Below are 18,529 nucleotides of genomic sequence, written 5' to 3'. Positions count from 1 at the left end.
ACGAAGCACCAGGACCATGACAAGGCAGATGAAGGATGATTCAAAGAAAGCTGAACTACGAGGTCCTAAGAGAACAAACCCCACCTCCACACACAATGGGGACATTCGGGGCATAAACACAGTGCTGGAACTCAATGTTTTGGTTTGTTTTTCTGTATCACAGATGCAAGTCTAATCTGGAGTAGGTGAGAAATGCCTACATAGAGGAGAAAGGCATCAATGCAATGCTTCTAAAAATAAATGTGATTAATACAAATTCCAGAGTTTCTCACTATCACAATGAATCCTATTGATTAGGGACAGTACTTCTTCCAGTTCAGGCCAGGAGAAAACGGGTCCTTCTGTGACCTTCTGCCTTTGAGGTCTCCGACCATTCCATTCAGCACACCATCTCTCCATCCACTCTCTTTTTGTCATTCTGCCTGACACAAATTTCCTTTAAAGTACACCATGGACAGATGAGATGGGGAGTCAGGCACCAGGAAGATGGCCACAGTCCTCACTGGGGTCCCGAACCACTAATGTTTTCTATCATCAGACTGGGAAGGAAGAACAAAAATGGTGAAAGGGGGCTGAGACTCCAGCTCACTGAGATGGTAAGCATTTAGTAAGGATACGCTTCATGCCAGGCCCCATGAGAGGCACTGAGGATATGAGGACAAAACAAAAGCATCCCTGCCCTCACAGACCCAGCAGCCAACTCTAAGTCCTGTGCCAGAACAAACTCCACCCTTGGGCAGTGGAAAAACCTGTGGCCAGGTTATCATGCTTCTGTTGGCCCTCTTTAAAAGATCCCACACATGCTGTCTCCCCAGTGAAAGGGCCTGAAACTATTTCCTTCTCGTTGTCATCTGCCCAGGGCCTAACCCAGTGCCTGGTACACAGGAGACACTTTAGAAATGTGTGTTAGGGGAGGCCAGGTAGCACAGCGAGTAAGAGCACCGGCCCCAGAGTCAGGATGACCTGGGATCGAATCCAGGCTCAGACACTTAGTATCCACCTAGAAACACCTGGCCATGTAACCTTGAGCACGTTACTTAATCCCAATTGCTTAAAAAAAAATGTGTGTTGATCAGCTGACTGATGGCAAAGAACAGCAGATGCCACAGGACTGGTCCCCATTTTTAAAAAGGCAAGGGAATGGAACCTGTAAACTCCATGCCTATGAATCTGACTTGGGTCCTGATAAAATGATATACTGGATCATGAAAAGAGGATTTGTGGTTCTTGAGAAAGAGAAGGGGCTTCACTGAGAGGAGGTCAGGCCGAAAAGGCATGTTTCTTGCCTCTTGACAGAGAGGTGGTGATCCACAGGGGCAGGATAGCACCCACACTTTTAGGTGTGGCCAAGAGAGACTGTGTACTGGAGACAGTTCTGTTGGGCAGGGATTATGAAGATAATTGTGGGAGAAAAACAGTAATTTTTTTTAAGAGCATCAATAAGACATTTTTAAAAACCATGGTAAGATAAGCTACTTCCTTTTTCCCCTACAGAGTCATGAGACCAGTTGAACAGGGATTCGTTATAAGCATAGTCTATTTAAATATAAGCCAAGCATTTCATGAAGGATCTCAAGCTATCCTTTGGATGACCGATCAGCTATCAAGCAACCAGAATTTATCAGATGCCTACTATGTGCCAGCACTGAGGATGTGAATGTAAAAGTCTCTGCCCTCAAGAAGCCTCCATTACACTGGGTTTGAAGAGACTTGCACTGGGTGGCACATTCTGGTAGATCCTAAACTGTCTGAATGCTAGTTTAGGATGGACCTTGACACAATGGACAGCTCCCCGGAAAGCAGCTGGGGAGAATCAAAGGGTACATGGGCTGCTTGAAGGAACTGCGCAGCCTGAACCTGAAGAAGAGAAGCCCCTGAGGGATGTGACAAATGTCTTCAAATATTGAAAAGACCATCACGTGAAAGAGGGACTCCCCTTTTTCTGCTCAGTCCCAGGGGGAAGAACAAGGAGTAAGAGAAAGAAGATGACGAGTGTCAGATGGAGGCTCCTCAAGAATGCAGAACCAGATGGTCTTGGAGGACGCAGACAAACCCTCCCTGGAGGGCTCCATGCAAAGGTCAGGATGTTGTGGAGAGGACTCTCGTCCCAGGATGGGCCAGCCTGGATGACCACTGAGGCTCTGCTCACCTCAGACTCTATGACTCTGTGCCAGGCCCACAAATGGACAGAATGGGAGGAGAGATCCTGACAAAGGGCTGACACCAGACTTGGCTCCAGGAAGGGGAGAGACAGCCTGCATGAACTCACAGAAGCACTCGATCAGAAAATAACCCACAGTTCAGTTTAACTGAAATAAGTAAGTGTTAAGTTAGAGGGAAGACTAGAAAACAAGGTTGCAACAATAGAAAGGGAGACAAGAGCCTAATGATCAGTGCCCTGAAACACTTAGGAAAACACCTGTGTTCAATCCCATGGGCAACAGGCAACCAAGGAAGATCTTGGAACCTGGGGGAACGTGGTCAGTCCTGTGCATTAGGAAGCTTATTCTGGCAGATACATGAAGGATGAAGGGAAGCCTGGCACAGGGGACAGAGAGCTGCCCATAGAACCAAGAAAGCCCAAAGTTAAGGCTGGCTGAGTGACCCTGGGTAAGTCAGTTAACTGCTCAGGTCTCTAAGACATAAGTTGCAGCGAAAAGTGCCAACCAAAATTGGCAGAGGGCATTTCCTCATCTGGGAGTTCTGTGTACCACACACATCATAGGTCCTGGACCAGGCCCTAGTCCTGTCCTTTTGTGGACAAACTGGAGTGCTGAAAAATTGGAGGCAGAGACAGACTAGGCAAGAAAAGAAGAGGACCTGAACCAGGGCACTGCCAGGATGAGTGCAAAGGAGATGCATATTTGTATGTTAATGAAAACCAAGGCAACTCCAAAATTCCCTAAGTGATTACTTTTAACATTTTTCATTTCAAAAAATTACATTAACTTTCCAATAACTTCAGTGAACTACAATGTCTCATGACTACTAAGTAGCCTAATGATAAAAATACTGATCATACAAAAACAGACACACCAAGACAGCAGGCGTGGCTGTTACACGTGGTCTGATCGGTGCACCTGTTCCTCCCTAGGCTACTTTACAGCACAGATTCCAAACTTTTGGGACAGCCCTTCACTTACCTGCATTTATAAGTCTATTCACCTTGGCATAAAGGGCTGGGGGGCACAGCAATCTGCTTTGCTTCACACACATTAAGAATTCTACAGCAATCGTTGAGACAAGGGACAGGGGGAAGAACAGATGGCCTGGGTTATCTTAAAGTCAGGAGGGGCAACTGCTGTGGCTTCAGACAGACAAGCAGGTAGACAGAAAGATGGACAGACAGACAGAGAGACAGACAGCAAACAGGTAGGCAGGAGACAGGAAAACAGACAGGCAGGCAGGCAACAGGAAGACAAACAGGTAGGCAGACAGACAGGAAGGCAGACAGGCAGAAGGGAAGACAGACAGGCAGGAAGACAGACAAGTAGACAGACAGACAAACAGACAGGCAGGCAGGTAGATAGACAGGCAGAGAGGCAGGCGTCTAAGTTTAACTACTACTCACCACCAGAAACAGGGCTATCCATGAAAACTGCTCCCATTTTTTCAACTTCCTTTGCCAGCTCTTTTGACACCTCAGGGTCAATTGTACTGGAATCTATTAATAAAGAACCTTTCTTCACTTTCCTAAGAAATACATAAAAAATATTCATTATTTTCAGGTCATAGACACTTCACATTAAAAACATATGAAATTAGCATTTTTGCCAATCATTCCAAAGTAATGAAACAGATTAAGTCAAATTAAAAGGTGGTCCCTGGGCCATTCTTCCACTCTGAAAAAAGAAAGAAAGAAAGAGCCACATACATCCTCAAAAAGAGCATTGATATTGGTTTAGACAATGTGGCCCTAACTAAAGGGAACACAAAGAGGTCAAAGCAGCTTCTTTGTCCTACATGGGTCACGCCTACAAATTTCCCATTGCCATATACAGTTTTTCCTAGATACACTACACATGACAACAAAGAGGTACAGATTCAGAGACTGAGAGACAAAGAAAGAGAAAGAGACTGTGGGAGAGAGAGGAGAGGGAGAAGGAGGGCAGGGAGAGCAAGGGGGAGAAGGAGAGTACCCCTCCACCTGCTCAGGCACAGCAACCTCCTTTTATTTCTGGTATTGCAGTTTTTTTTTGAAATAGTAACAAAACCAAGTGGCTGAAAGGGAAAGTAACAGGCAAATAAACTTGGGGATCCCATGGAGAGTCGCCATTTTTTAAAATTCTCTTTGGTGAATTAACATAAAAAGGGATAAGAAAAAAAAGTCCTTGACTTCCATGACATTTCTCTCTTGTGGTTAGGTCCCCTTTCTCTTAACAGAGCAAGCAGGGTCTCTAACCACCCAGGGGGCCGCTAGGGTGCGCCACAGTGCACAAAAGCCCCAAGCTCAACTCCAGCCTCAGACATTTACTGCTTGAGGGACCCTGAGCAAGACTTTAAAAAATAACATCTGAATGCCTCCATTTCCTCATCTGTAAAATGGGGCCAATAAGGGCCCTGCCTGCAGTTCTGTGAGGAGGATAAAAGCAGATCGTATTTGCCACGAGCTTGGGAAATCTAAAAGTGCAATCTGAGTACAAGGTGCTATGGTTGACAAAAATGAAAGCAGAGCATTTCTCTTCAAGTAATTCCCACTGATCCATAGCTACTGATGACAAGACAACATGGCAAAGCCTTTGCCACTACCCAGAAATAGCTTCCCCCCCTCGTTCGCTCAGGGCTGTCGCCCACCCCTCTGGTGGGAAAAGGGCCAAAGCCCCTGATGTAGGTGGGATGTGACGGATTCAAGAACCAAAATTGTTCTCACCAACAATTGACATCCAGTGACAATCTGGTTTGCTAAACTTTTCTAGAACATCCCTGCTCTGTGTCCTTTGGGCTAACCAAGCCAGACTGTGCAATCTATAGTCTCTTTTTATTTATCTATTTTTAATTTTCAATTTTTAAAATTTCAGACTTTAATTTTCTTCCCCCTCCCTCCCCACAACAGTGTGCAATCTGATATAGGTTACACGTGTACAATCACATTAAACATATTTCCACATTTGTCATGTTGTGAAAGAAGGATCAGAACAAAACGGATGAACAACAAGAAAGAAAAAAAGAGACAGAAAATAGTCTGCCTTGCTCTGCCTTCAGACTCCACAGTTCTTTCTCTGGATGTGGATAGCATTGTCTATCATGAGTCTTTTGGAAATGTCTTAATCTACAGTATTTTTAAAAATATGTTGTAAGGACATTTTTAAAAGAAATGTAATACATGTTTTGCCTTTTTTTTAGTCAAAAACATTCACTTTTCCTTTCAATCACATGTCTTGGACTCCAATATAAATTCTACATAACATTTGGAACAGCCCTTCCTCAAATGTTTAGGGGTGAATTCTTACTTGCCTGCCAAACTCTGACAGTCTTATCAGAATGGGTGTCAGGTGTCAGAAAGCACCCTTTAAGGCAAGTGAGGGAACAGACTTCCAGGGCTCAGGTTCAACAAATATCTCAACGTGATATTTGTTCAAACATCAAACTTCACAAAATGCATATTAGCAAGAGGTAAAATATAAACAACCCTAAGTAGGAAGGTCAATGGCCACAAAATGAGAGCATGAGAGCACACCCCCAAATACCTTCCGGTAAAATCTCAGGACTTACTTTATTAATTCTCTGATATTAATAAGAAACTTTTACTTCCAAAGCCTCCCAACTCTTGACATTTTAAAGCCAACTAGAAAACTTGGAGAACTCCATAGACTAGAGCCTTCCAATGTAGCCACCATCATACATTTCCCAGTCTTTGCTCAGCTTCCAAGGCAGAGCTCAAATTCCAGAGATAAGAAGTAAGTGAGGCCAGAAAACAATAACCAAGAAGGATGCAAGCACTGTCCTGATGACTACAAACACCAGGCAGATGGTGGCAAGAAAACAGAGAGCCACACAACCCAGTGAAAATGGGATCTGGGAACCGTCAAGGGTTCAAAAACCTGGGCCTGGATGATAAATTCCTGAATCAATAGTTGATATAATATTCGTTCGTGTATATTTGAATACTTTCCTCCTCAAAACAGTACTTCCTATAAATGTGACCTCCCATGGGCCCTCAATAAATATTAATTAACTCTGATGATCCCGACAGTTATCAGCTTTTAATAGAAACCCTCACTACATTAAAATTCTTTCATCTCAAATACAAGTAGTAAAAAGAAAACTCAAAAATGTTACGTTAAGTATGTGAGTACTGGCAGGCAGACTATTTAAGAGAGCTAAAGCAACAGTCATAACAGAAACAAACACAAAAACATCCAAAGGGAGCTATGAGGGGGTGGGTGGTAAAATGAATATTCCCCTTAAAAAAATAAAGAAAAAAGCAAGAAAATCCCCCTAAAGAAATAGAAAGCCATAACATATACGCTGCCATCAAGTCAGAGGAAGAACACAAAAGTTCCGCCAGAACAAGCAGACACGCACTTCAGAATCCCATTCGATCCCGTGTACACTTCTAATGCATTGCTGCTGGAAGGGAGCATTGTAATGATCCGGTCTGCTTTCTCTGCTACATCTGCTGGCGAAGACACCACCTTTTAAAAAAAAATTACATAAGTCATTGCTTTAAAGGTAAAACATGTACACAGCATTAGTCCTGCTTCAAAATGAATGCTCAGGCAGTTTCTAGAACACAATTATGCACAATTACAGTTACTCTGCCAAAAGATAATACCTTAGTTAGCTAGATACATATGCTTATTTTAAGATAACTAAAAAAAAAAAAAACCCACCACTTCACTATCTAAAAGAGACATTCCTTCTATTCCTACAAATCCTGTTTCTATGGAATCAAAGCGCACTGTTTACTTTAAGAAGTGTGAAGGGAGCTATGGGGGAAAGGGCAAACCTTAGCAGTCTTGGGAACAGACACGCGAATTCTCACGGGTTCCTCCAGCCTTAGACTGCATACTTTTGGGTATATACTTTGGCAGGGCAGCCCAGAGACGTTACTGATGACATGGGTTTGTGGGAAGCAAAGGAAGCTGAAGGGGAGGGGGACAAAGGCATCCTTGGGCCAAGCCCTCTGGCCAGCTCACTGCCACCCTCATCCTCTTCTAGGAAACACAATCTCATAGAATGACATAAGAGTAAGTCTGAGGCAAGAACGTGATGGAGGAAGGGTCAGATCAAGAGGGAAGCATTTGCTGCCAAGACACTGAGACCACAAGGGTAACTGACCAGCCCTGTGTATAGCTGTGTTGGAATGAAAGAGTATACTTATGCCTGCAATAGAACAGAAGCTCCTTGAAAAGGGGCTCTTTCATTTTTGTATTTCAGTCACTCAATGAACATTTAAGCACCTATCATCAACCAATCAACAGGCCTTTCCTAAGGCCCTCTACTGCCAAGCACTGTGCTAAACCCTGAGGATGTGAACAATCACCATTTTGTAAGCACCTACTATATGCCAGGTACTGTGTTCAGCCCTGGAACACAGAACTGAGCTAGTCCTTAACCACAGGAAGCCTCTATCTTATCACAGTAGACAATATGGGCATAAATTAAGTCTTTGCCAAAGGCATATAAGGCAGTTTTGGGGGCAAGGCCCTCATAGCTGGAAGGATCTGGAAGATTTTGTGCAGAGCGTTGAGCTAAGTTTTGAAGGAAAGGAGGGATTCTAAGAGACTGCGATAAGGATGGGGCGTCCAAGTACGGGTGTGGGTGCTGCAAGATTGTCCAAAGACAGGAAACAAAAAACTAACTGTAGGTGAGGAACAGTATTAAGTCCAGTCACAGCATGAAGGAAAGATAAGGATAGAACTGGGAGGAAAGAAACAAGCATTCATGCAGTATTTCCTACACCCTAAGAGCTGTGCCAAGCACCAGGGATACAAATACAAGAAAAAAGAAAGACAGCCCCTGCCCCTCAAGGAGCTTACATTCTAACACCCAAAGGGGAGTTATATGAAGAAGAGAAGAATGAAGGGCAGGAGCCACGCTGCGAAGACAAGAAGAGGAGGAACAGAGAGACATAGGGAGCTGAGCAGCCAGCAGCGAGGGGAGGAAGAGTCAGAGGTCACAGAGAGGACAAAGTACCGGGGTGGGAAGAGCAGAGAACAGAGAGGAGGGCCTGGGAAGGCGAAGGCGTCTCAGGGGTCACAGAATGATCGAGGATGGTTCTGAGACCAAGATATGACCAGTCTGCTGAAGGTACATGGAAGCAGTAACCCAGGGCCCTTCTGCTCAAGGTGGCAACAGCTCACATTTATGGAATTTACAAAAGCTTCATCCTCACAAAGTTTATTATTGCTATAAGTCAGAAACTGAGAGTTGAAGAGAGGTTAAGTGATTTGTCCAAGGTCACCCATGGACTCAACCAAAAAGTATACAGCTCTTTCCACTCCAATACACTTCCATGCACACAACATAAAACAAAACAGAACAAACATTCTACTATATTAGACCACTACATGCCAAGTGCTCTAAGAATTCTAAAGCAAAAATGATCCTTTATGACCAGGAGCAGTATGGAAAGTTTTCTAGGGAAAGTTTTTTGAGTTGGGTGGGTTCTGAAGATGGGGTGGTATTTGAAGAGGCAAATAGGTAAAAAGGGCATAAGTGATGGAGTACATTGCTGTCATGGGGAATAGTGTGAGCAAAGGTGGAATGTCTATGAGAAATGGATAGTCTGTTTGGAGCAAAAAACATATCAGAGGAAAGGAGTAAAACTATAGAAGTATGCTGCAGGGAGAGTGAAAGGGCCTTGAATGCCAAACTAAGCAGTCTGGACTCCTTATACAAGCAGGAAGTCATCTGGTAGGCAATCAAGTACCATGAGTTTTTGAGCAGGCTGGTTTTCAAAGAAGCAGAAGAACTAGAGGCCAAATTGCCAACATTCACTGGATTATGGAAAAAGCAAGGGAGTTCCAGAAAATCATCTCCTTCTGCTTCACTGACTACGCTAAAGCCTTTGATTTGGTGCATCACAAAAGAAATGTGGCAAGTTCTCAAAAAGATGGGAGTACGAGGTGTTCTTGCTTGTCTCCTGAAGAACCTATATGTAGGTTAAAAAGCAAAAGTTAGAACCAAACAGGGAACAACTGATTGGTTTAAGATGAGACAAAGAGTATGACAAGGCTGTATACGGTCATCTTATTGACCACATGCAGAGTACATCATGTGAAACGCCAGGCTGCAGGAATCTAAAGCCGGAATTCAGGTTGCCAGGAGAAATACCAACAGCCTCATATATGCGTATAAGGAGGAAGTCTCTTGATGAGGGTGAAAGAGGAGAGTATAGAAACTGGCTTGAAGCTTAACATCAAAAAAAACTAAGATCTTGGCAACTGGTTCCATCACTTCCTGGCAAATGGAGGAGAAGAAATGGAAGCAAGGTCAGATCTTATATTCTTGGGCTCCAAGATCACTGTACATAGTGACCACAGCCATGAAATTAAAAGACACTTGCTCCTTGGAAGGAAAGCTATGGTAAATCTGGACTGCATACTAAAAGGCAGAGATATCACCATGCTGACAAAGTCCCACACAATCAAAGCTATGGTTTTCCAGCAGCAATATATGGTTGTGAGAGTTGGATTATAGAGAAAGCTGAGTGCCGCAGAATCAACACTTTTGAATTGTGGTGCGGGAAAATACTTTTTGGAGTCCCTTGGACAGCAAGGAGATCCAACCAGTCAATTCTTTTTTTTTTTAAGCAATAGGGGTTAAGTAACTTGCTCAAGGTTACACGGCCAGTTATTTCTGGGTGGGGTGCTAAGTATCTGAGCCCAGATTTGATCCCCAGGTCATCCCGACACTGGAGCTGGTGGTCTTACTCACTGAGCCACCTGGCTGCCCCTAAGCAATTGGGGTTAAGTAACTTGCTCAAGGTTACACAGCCAGGTGTTTCTGGGTGGATGCTAAGTGTCTGAGCCCAGGATTCAATCCCCAGGTCATCCTGACACTGGAGCCAGTGCTCTTACTCGCTGTGCTACCTGGCCGCCCCAACAATCAGTCAATTCTTAAAGAAATTAATTCACACTATTCACTGAAAGGTCAAATTCTGAAACTGCAGCTTAAATACTTTGGCCCCATAAGAAGAAAACAGGACTCACTGGAAAAGACCCTGATATTGAGAAAGATTGAAGACAGAAGGAAAAGCGGACAGCGGATGAGATGAACAGTATCATAGAAACAATGAATATAAGCTTGGACAGACTTTGAGAGAGAGCAGAGGATAGAAGGGCCTAATAATGCTGTGGTTCATGGGGTTGTGAAGAGGAGGACATGACTGAATGACTAAATAACAACAGTGGAGTGACACAGTAAGGAAGATAAATATGGCAGCCAGTGTACAGGACTGGACTGGTCTACTGTTGCAGAGCAGCATGGACATACTGAGCTTAAAGACGACTACCTGGGTAGCACATTAGTATATTGTTGTTCAAACTATGAGTAAATTGGTCCCACTACTCCAGAAAGCAATGGGGAGTTTTTCTAAGAAAGTGAGTAAAATGTTATATCCTTTGGTCCAGAGATCACACTGTTAAACTCATACCCTAATTAAGATCAAAGATAAGAAGAAAGGGCCAATATACACTAAAATATTTACATCAACACTCTTTGTAGTAGAAACGATTAGATGTCCATCACTAGAGAATGGCCAACAGATTGTGAGACATGAATATGATGGATTAGTATTGCACTGTAAGAAATGGTGACTAAGAAGAATTCAGAAAAGCAAAGACAGATTTATACGAACTGATACAATATGAAGTAGAGCGAATCAGGAAAACAATATACCCAATGACTGTAACAATGGAAATGAAAAGAACCAACAACACTGAAACTGAATGCTGTCAAATTATAAAAGCCAAATCTTGGCTGAAAAGAAGGGCTATGCGAATGCACATACATCCCTCCCTTCTTTGTGGAGATGGAGGAATACAGGTGTGGGGCACTGCATAAAACATTGAACTTGGTTAGTTTTGTCAAACTTTCTTTTTCTTTGTTATAAGGAATTGTTCTCTCAGAGAGGAAGGAGGAAGGTCATACTAGGAAATTAAAGTGATGTAAAAATGAAAGGCATTAACAAAGAGTTTTTAAAAGAAATTAATATCATGGAAAAACAAAGGGCATGGATTTTTTTAATGCTGACAGAATAGGCTTAAAGACCCCCTCAGTGGCAAACATTAAGACTGTCTTAAGTTTCTCAGTTTTTGATTAACTCCTTTTCATTTGCAACACCTTGAGGAATTGTGCACTGAAGGGTGCAGTAGATTACTAGTAAGGGTATGGGATGACCTCCCCATCCTCTGTCCAACATAACTCCCCCTAGCTCCCAAACCTTCTCAACTCCGATGCCCCAAGCTTATTCCTTCTAGCCCACAGATACCTTGCGGCCTCTGTGACAGGCAACAGCAACATGGCATACAGGACATCCTCAGTGTCACTCAAGTCCCAAAGAGCACTCCCTGGGACTCCAAGGAGTCCTAACTCCTTGAGAGTCCGGAGTGGTAAGAGTGAACCAGGGCAGAGGTTAGGCAAGAGGATAAGAGCCTGGTGCAGTAAAAAGAACAGCAGCTCTAGAACCACTATTTCTGCTGCTTAATCTCTCTGGACAAGATGAGGGCAAGTGAATTCCCCACTTGGAGCCAGACTTCTTCCTCTGTAAAATAAAGAAGCCAAGCTAGATGGTGCCTAATTGATTTTTCATCTTCTCGGGCTAACAGACATGTAGAAGCCAAAGTCCCAAAAAGCTGTCCAGCATGACTAGATCCAGAGCCCTAGCTCTCCGGAGATTCATAGCTGCCCACAGCAGTGCTCTCCAATGCCTGCAGAAAACCCTAGCATAGGCTGCTTTCTGAACCTGCAGAGTACTGAAGGCCTGGTGGGGGGAGAAGAACTGCATCTTATCTAGTCCTCTGAAAGATAATAACCAGCAGTGTACCTCCGCAACCTGAATCTGAGTGCGTAGATCCCCCCCACTCAGACTCAACACCTTGACACGGGGTCAAGCCTGGTTGGAATTTCTTTTTTTTTGATGGGGAACTGAGGATGGAGATGGCACTGTGGATAGAGCGATGGGCTTCGAGTCAGGAAGACTCATCTTCCTAAGCTCAAATCTGGCCTCAGACACTTCCTAGCTATGTGACCCTGAGAAAGTCATTTCACCCTATTTTCCTGAGCTTCCTCATCTGCGAAATGAGCTGGAGAATGAAATGGCGCCTCTCCAGTATCTTTGCCAAGAAAACCCCAGATGGGGTCATGAAGAGTTGGATGTAACTAAGACAAGTGAATGAAAACAAAGGGGGTGAGGAAGGGAAGGGGAGAAACAGGAGGAGGGGATGGCTAGGGGGAAGAGGAAGAAGAAGAGAAAGCTATAGAAGGGGAGGGGGAGGGGGGGAGGAACTCTACCATGGATTCTCTACAAAGGCTATTCCCCAGATGCTCCTGGAAAATACCCCCAGCATGTGTGGAGCACAGAGGAGCTGGGAGGAGAGGAATGGAGACAGTCCAGAGATTCTTCCAGGTGGGATTCTTTGCCAAACAAATCCCCTTCATAAAAGGATCTGTTCTGTCAAACTTGAACTCAGTCAAAAGGCTGTATCCAAGGCCCTAGAGGGCCACAAGGAACAGGTTCCCTATCCCTAGTCCAGAGTAAGAATCATGCTCATACGGTTCTGGCTCCTTCTTAGCTACCAGAAAAATGGCCACCAGAGCCAGGAGAAACTTGATGGGGAGGTCACCAAAAGGAGATGTCCCCTATGCATGCCTGAGGGTTATTTAGGAAAACAGTGCTGCCCTTTCTACACAAAAAAATTACTGAAGCAAAGTTCAGTGTTTTGGCCATTAAACCACAGGTTCCATGTAAGCCCAAAGGGGCCAAGAACTTGGCAGAGAAGATGACCATGCCCTCGTTAAAGCTCCTATTCCAGGGTTTTCAGATCACTTACAAGTACAGAAGTCTGCCACTGCTTCAAAACTACACAGCACTTGGAACACTGCAAAACCTCCTTGCCAACATCGTGAAGCATGCGGCCAATATGGTAGAGCCCACTAGGCCAAAGGCTTTTAAATTTCTCATTTTACAAGATCTGAGAGGCTGCCAGATTAAAAAACCCATGAGAATTACTTAACCAAACATTTTTAACCTTACAACCTGAGAACAACAAAATGGTTTCCAAGTTTTTTAAAGGGAAACCAAAGCTTAACTGAGTCAAAAAACTCACCCAGAAAGGCCTACGTATTTTTCTGACCCGCAGAAGCTTTGTGGAAAACCCCATGCCCTAAAAGTCAGGTCTGGCTCTTTGGGATTGGACCTTAAAAAGAACCATCAGCAGCTCCCCAAAACCAAAGGGGTAAAGAGGAGAAATGAACATTTTAAACCAAATGCCTTCCAAACAGCTCTCCTGCTTTGGTTTTAAGTTGTAATCATTCTTGTTTCAGACATTTTAAAATTTAAATTAAACTGAAGGTCTTGTTCAAGATCCAGTTGTTACCAGTCATAAAAAAAGGCATGGACATTGGAAAAATACACTATATAATTTACTACACAGGTTTCTCTTCCTACCCTCCACTTCATGTACACCAACTTCTGGCTTTGTGATGGCTAGTCCAGGCAGTCTTCCATATCTGGGTTAGTATCCTAAGCCACGTACACTGAAAGAGAAGGTTCCAAGCTAAAAAGAAGCTACCTTGTGTAAAATACACCGTTTTCCAATGCATCAATATCCCTACCCTTTGGGCTAATGTTTTGTCTTTTTTCTGATTTCCAACCACTGTTTCAGCCCTTCATGAGCTTATACCAAACTCACGAGCACCAACTCTGGTTCACCCACTGGACAAGCTTCTCTTTTCTGTTCTTAAATTCACTGAGTGACTCTTCAGACAGGCTATGGTCTGGTGTAAGCTTCTACTGTGGTACAGAAGCTGCTGCCCAACCCCCCCCTCCACCAAGAGTCTGAGGGCAGCCCTGCTCTTTCTTGAGTCATCCAATTTGGTACTATTCAAAGTGAGAAGACAGACCAAGGGTACGTTCTGGTGACAGGTATCGTTAAATTGGAATAAAAATGTCCAATCACATTTAACATGGAAATAAACAACTGGGAAGTGATATTCTTGATCAAGGATCAAAGGAAAACATTTAATCAACCATAAATTATTACAGAATCAAAGAATTTGAGAGCTGGAAGGGACCTCAGGGTCACTCAGTCCAAGCAATACAAGAAAAGGAATGTTCAGTATAATAGACTCAAGGAGCAGCCATCTGGCCTCTGTTTGAAGACCTCCAAGGAGGAAGGACTCACCACTCCCCACGGCAGCTCACTACAGTTCTACAAAGTTCAAATGGTTTTATGAAGTCTTTCCTGACATCAAGCATAAGTTTGGTTCTCTGTCCTTTCTATCCACTGTCCATGGTCCTAACTATGAGGGCCAAACAGACAAGGCTAATTCTTGTTCCATGCAACATTCCTACAGATACCTGCAAACAACTATCATGTGTCTGTGAAGTGCTTTGTATGCCTTACAATGCTAATTAAATGGGAGCAATTATTATTATTACTATTAAAAAAAATAATCGTTCTCTTCTTGTTCATGTAGTTCAGATAGAAAAGCCCTGGGACACATCTCTATCCTAATATTTTTATTTAATGGTTAATATATATGTGTGTGTGTGTGTGCTTGTATATTACATATGTACTATTATATTTATCATATAGGTGGATAAAACACCACCTTTGAAACAATGCCAGTAGCAAAGAGGATGTTGGGGATAATAACTAAACCTCCTCATATGTGAATTTTGAGTGGTTTTTCTGTAGCTTAGAAATTATGAGTATTTTGGTATAGCAAGAGTTATTCAATTCTTGTTTTTGAGTTTTTATATATCAATGTTCTTCGTGGGCAATTGAAGGTAGCTCAAGGTAGGTCAATGTTGCAACTCCAAAACAATTTACTGGTTGAGTTCTGAGGATATTTTGAGGTCTCTAAGGGGATTGTTTACAAAGATACTGAGTTTCTGATGTATAATTCTAGGTACCACATCATGCCTTGCTAGGAATTCAGTGGGTGCTCAATTTTTACAGCCTACAATGATGTGCTGCTCAGTTTCGATCATTGCTTTCATCACCTACATTTATTATTAAATCTGGCTCTTGAAGGATAGCCCTTCTGTAATTTCTAGAGGTGATGGATGACCTGGTCTTGAATTGACATCACAAACCTCTCCATTTCCATGAACAAACCTGCATGACTCTGCTACTTTTTCTAGGCTTTTCTGTCACCACATCACTGACTGAGTTAATGCTAATGTTTCCCATGGAAGGCATTTTGATTCCCTCCTTCAGTCTTAGCAATTCTGGCAACAACAACTGGAGGTAAATGACTTTCAGTTATGGCCAACAAATCCAACGGCACGTCATCAGCCTTCATTAATTACAATGACTATTGTATGTCCTCAGTAGAATGCAAGCCTCATAAGGGCAAGAGCTGTCTTATTTTTTTCTTCATATCCCCAGCCCCTTGGACAAAAGCACTTAATGACTATTTGACAAACTGAATTTAACAAATTTAACAAGACAGAAGAGTAACCAACTACGTAAAATTATGTTTCACCAACACTGAGCCTGTATGCTAATCATCACAAAGAGCACCAGAATTTAAGAGTGCCAATAAGCGAGAAAGTGTCGACAGGAAGGAAACCAAAAGTGTCTAGAGTCTGTTACATGAGGACTGACTGCCCCCAGAAGAGACAGCTTTGGGGGACATAACAACAGTGCTCCTGTATTTCAAAGGCTTTCAGATTTGTTCTGTTTGGCTCCAGAGGAAAGAATCCGGGTAACGGGCAGAAGCTGAAATCCGGAAACCCTTCCTGCCACTGAGGGAATGGCCCACTTCTGGAGACTGTGGGCTTCTCATCAACCAAGATCTTCAAGAAGCTGGGTGAACACTTGTCAGCCATGTACACAATTTATATCATAATCATAATTATATAAACATGAGCAGGGTGCACCTGGAGTGTCACCTGGGCACATATTTTATATCTCCACAAAGAAGAAAAAGCACCCTCGGCTCCCATGTAAGACTCACAGAAAATTCACCTCAAATGATGAGTTTATCTCACTCAATAGAAAATATAAAACATGAAGGAATTTCAACAATACCATAAATACTTAAGACAATTCTTTCTCTCTTTGGTGAGTCTTATACCTCATCAGAAATCTCTTTGGCTCTCCAAACTAAACGCTGGCTTATACTTGAGATTCCCCTGCAGGAGAAAGGCACAAGGTGGCTAGACAATCAATTTTCTCCTACAGAGAGTCTCGACCTCCCCAGAGCATGTATTCTCAAATTCTAGTACCAACCTGGGCTTGAAGCCCCCTTAAAAGGGGAGAGCACAATCAGACCCACACTTTAGGAAAATCACTTTGGAAACTGTGTTGGAACCAGATCAGAGGTGTGAAAAGAGACTTGGGCAAGTACCAGAGTCCCAGTGAGAGGGCATGAGGTTCTGAACTAGGATGACGGATGGCTGTGTGAGCAGAGAATCAGAGACATATACAAAAGAAGTTGTAAAGATGGAAATGATAAGATGTGCTAACCAAGGGAGCAAGTGAGTGGAGGATGACACACAGATCACAAACCAGGTGGATGATGGCCTTTCCTAATTCAGTTACATAACAGAGAGTTCGGATACCTGAGGGCTACAGGCCCAGGCCCTCTGCCCCACAAGTTGCGCCATGCCAGTCAAACCAGTTCACCTGTGAGGGCCCAACTTAATTCATATACGATAAGGAAGGGGTCCTATTACATGACCTCCAAGGTGCCTTCCATCAACACCAGAAGGCTAAGAACTGAGAATTATCCACAATTCAAAGACAAGGTGGCATTATGACTAATGAACAGTCAAACCTAAAGACACAATTATCAAAAGGAAGCCAAGAAAGTTATCAGAGTTAACCATTTATCATCAGAGCTACAGGATTCAGGAGCTGCACTGACCCTGATTTTCTACTGAAGGTACTTTTCCACTTAAGGCACCAAATAAATGGGACTGAATATCCTTATTATTAATGAATACTGTTTCACTGCCTCTATTTTTGGAGAATCATGAAAAGCTTTGGAGATCACTAAACCAAAAACACAGATGCAAATAGCTCAAACCAATTAAAAGAAAGATCATTTTACCATAATAGTTTTGTTCTACCAATATCAAATATTCAGCATTTGATAAACACTATAAAGTATGAAGTAAAGCTTGTAAAGCAGCACAGGGCCCTCAAAAGATCCTGTGTAGTTTGTAAATATTTAGGCGATAAGCTAGTAAAAAATACATTAATTTACTTTCATTAACTGCTATCTCTATCCATATTTATATAAAAAGGGATAGATATAATCTATCATCAGAGGTTAAGCAAAAGATCTGATTCTATCAATTTTTATCTCAAAACCTCACTTGGTTCATCTACAAACTTGTAAATGCCACACCATCTTCTTCCTGGCATTATCAGCAGAAGGGGAAGACAACAAAAGGGTCTGTGTTCCTGACCATAAGGACACAATTAGAGAAATGCTTTCTAAGTTCCTGAACCACCTTCCCATTGTTTTCTCCTGGTCAGGCCACACCAGCATAAGGATGTTCAGTTCTACAGTGTAGGTTTCAAGAAAGACAATGAAAAGCTGGCAAGTTGTAGAGGCAACCACACTGGCATCCCCAGGATGGCTAGCACAGGTTCTTAGATCTGCTTTACTAGGAAAGATAGCTGTTCAAAGGGTCAACACTCTTTTTTAAATTACATTCACTACAGGGAAAAGTCAGCACTCTGAACTTCAGAGAAAATACAAAGAAAATACAGAGGAAATACAAGCAGAGAAATAAAGACCAACAGACAGGGCTCTGACTGCCTGAATCAACTATACACTTTACATACATCCCTGGATCAAGAGAACCTTTACATCTGAGCAGTTGGGGAGCTCTGAATATACGGCCACTCAGAATCTCGACCAGGGAATCCAAAGCAAAATACCAACCAAGTCAAAGTATGTATATGTACATATATATACACTTCTCAGAGTCAGAAAACATCACAGCCCTACAGACTCAGGACCTAATTAGAAATAAGCAAAAGGTGTGAAAGCCTTCCTATAAGCAATCTTCCCTTAATGGGCAGGGAAAATCTTAAATCCCATTAACATTACATCTTGTGACAAAAATTTTTGAGACCAGGGATTATTTCATATTTTTTCTGTTTCTGGCACACAGCAGGAGTTTAATAAATGCTTACTGACTGATAAACTGACTAAATACTACCTAATTCTCCCTTAAAAAAAATTTCAACTTAGCTTAGTAAGATTCTTTTTCCATAAGAATACATCTCCAATTTTTTAAAAATGACAATCAGTAGACAAACAGGATTCACTGGATGGAAATTGTTTTCCCATTTTACTGCTTCTTAGCAACTCCATTAGTGAATTTAGAAGAAAC

The 18,529-nt window shown here is 42.7% G+C and overlaps 1 protein-coding gene across 1 annotated transcript in view; it reads right to left on the bottom strand.

Moving 5' to 3' along the window:
- Positions 1-18,529, bottom strand: part of HIBADH (3-hydroxyisobutyrate dehydrogenase) — a 149,936-nt gene that overhangs the window by 117,574 nt on the left and 13,833 nt on the right. Inside the window, exons 3-4 of the mRNA XM_069088656.1 lie at positions 6,526-6,635; positions 3,572-3,693 (exon numbers count right to left, since the gene is read on the bottom strand). Of these exons, the coding sequence (XP_068944757.1) occupies positions 3,572-3,693; positions 6,526-6,635 (232 nt within the window). The remainder of the gene's footprint in view (positions 1-3,571; positions 3,694-6,525; positions 6,636-18,529) is intronic.

This window comes from Petaurus breviceps, unplaced genomic scaffold, assembly GCF_028583685.1.
Source record: "Petaurus breviceps papuanus isolate PSGF00001 unplaced genomic scaffold, PetGlider_PUasm1.0 185, whole genome shotgun sequence".
NCBI lineage: Eukaryota > Metazoa > Chordata > Mammalia > Diprotodontia > Petauridae > Petaurus > Petaurus breviceps.
This window is presented reverse-complemented; position numbering and strand designations above follow the sequence as displayed.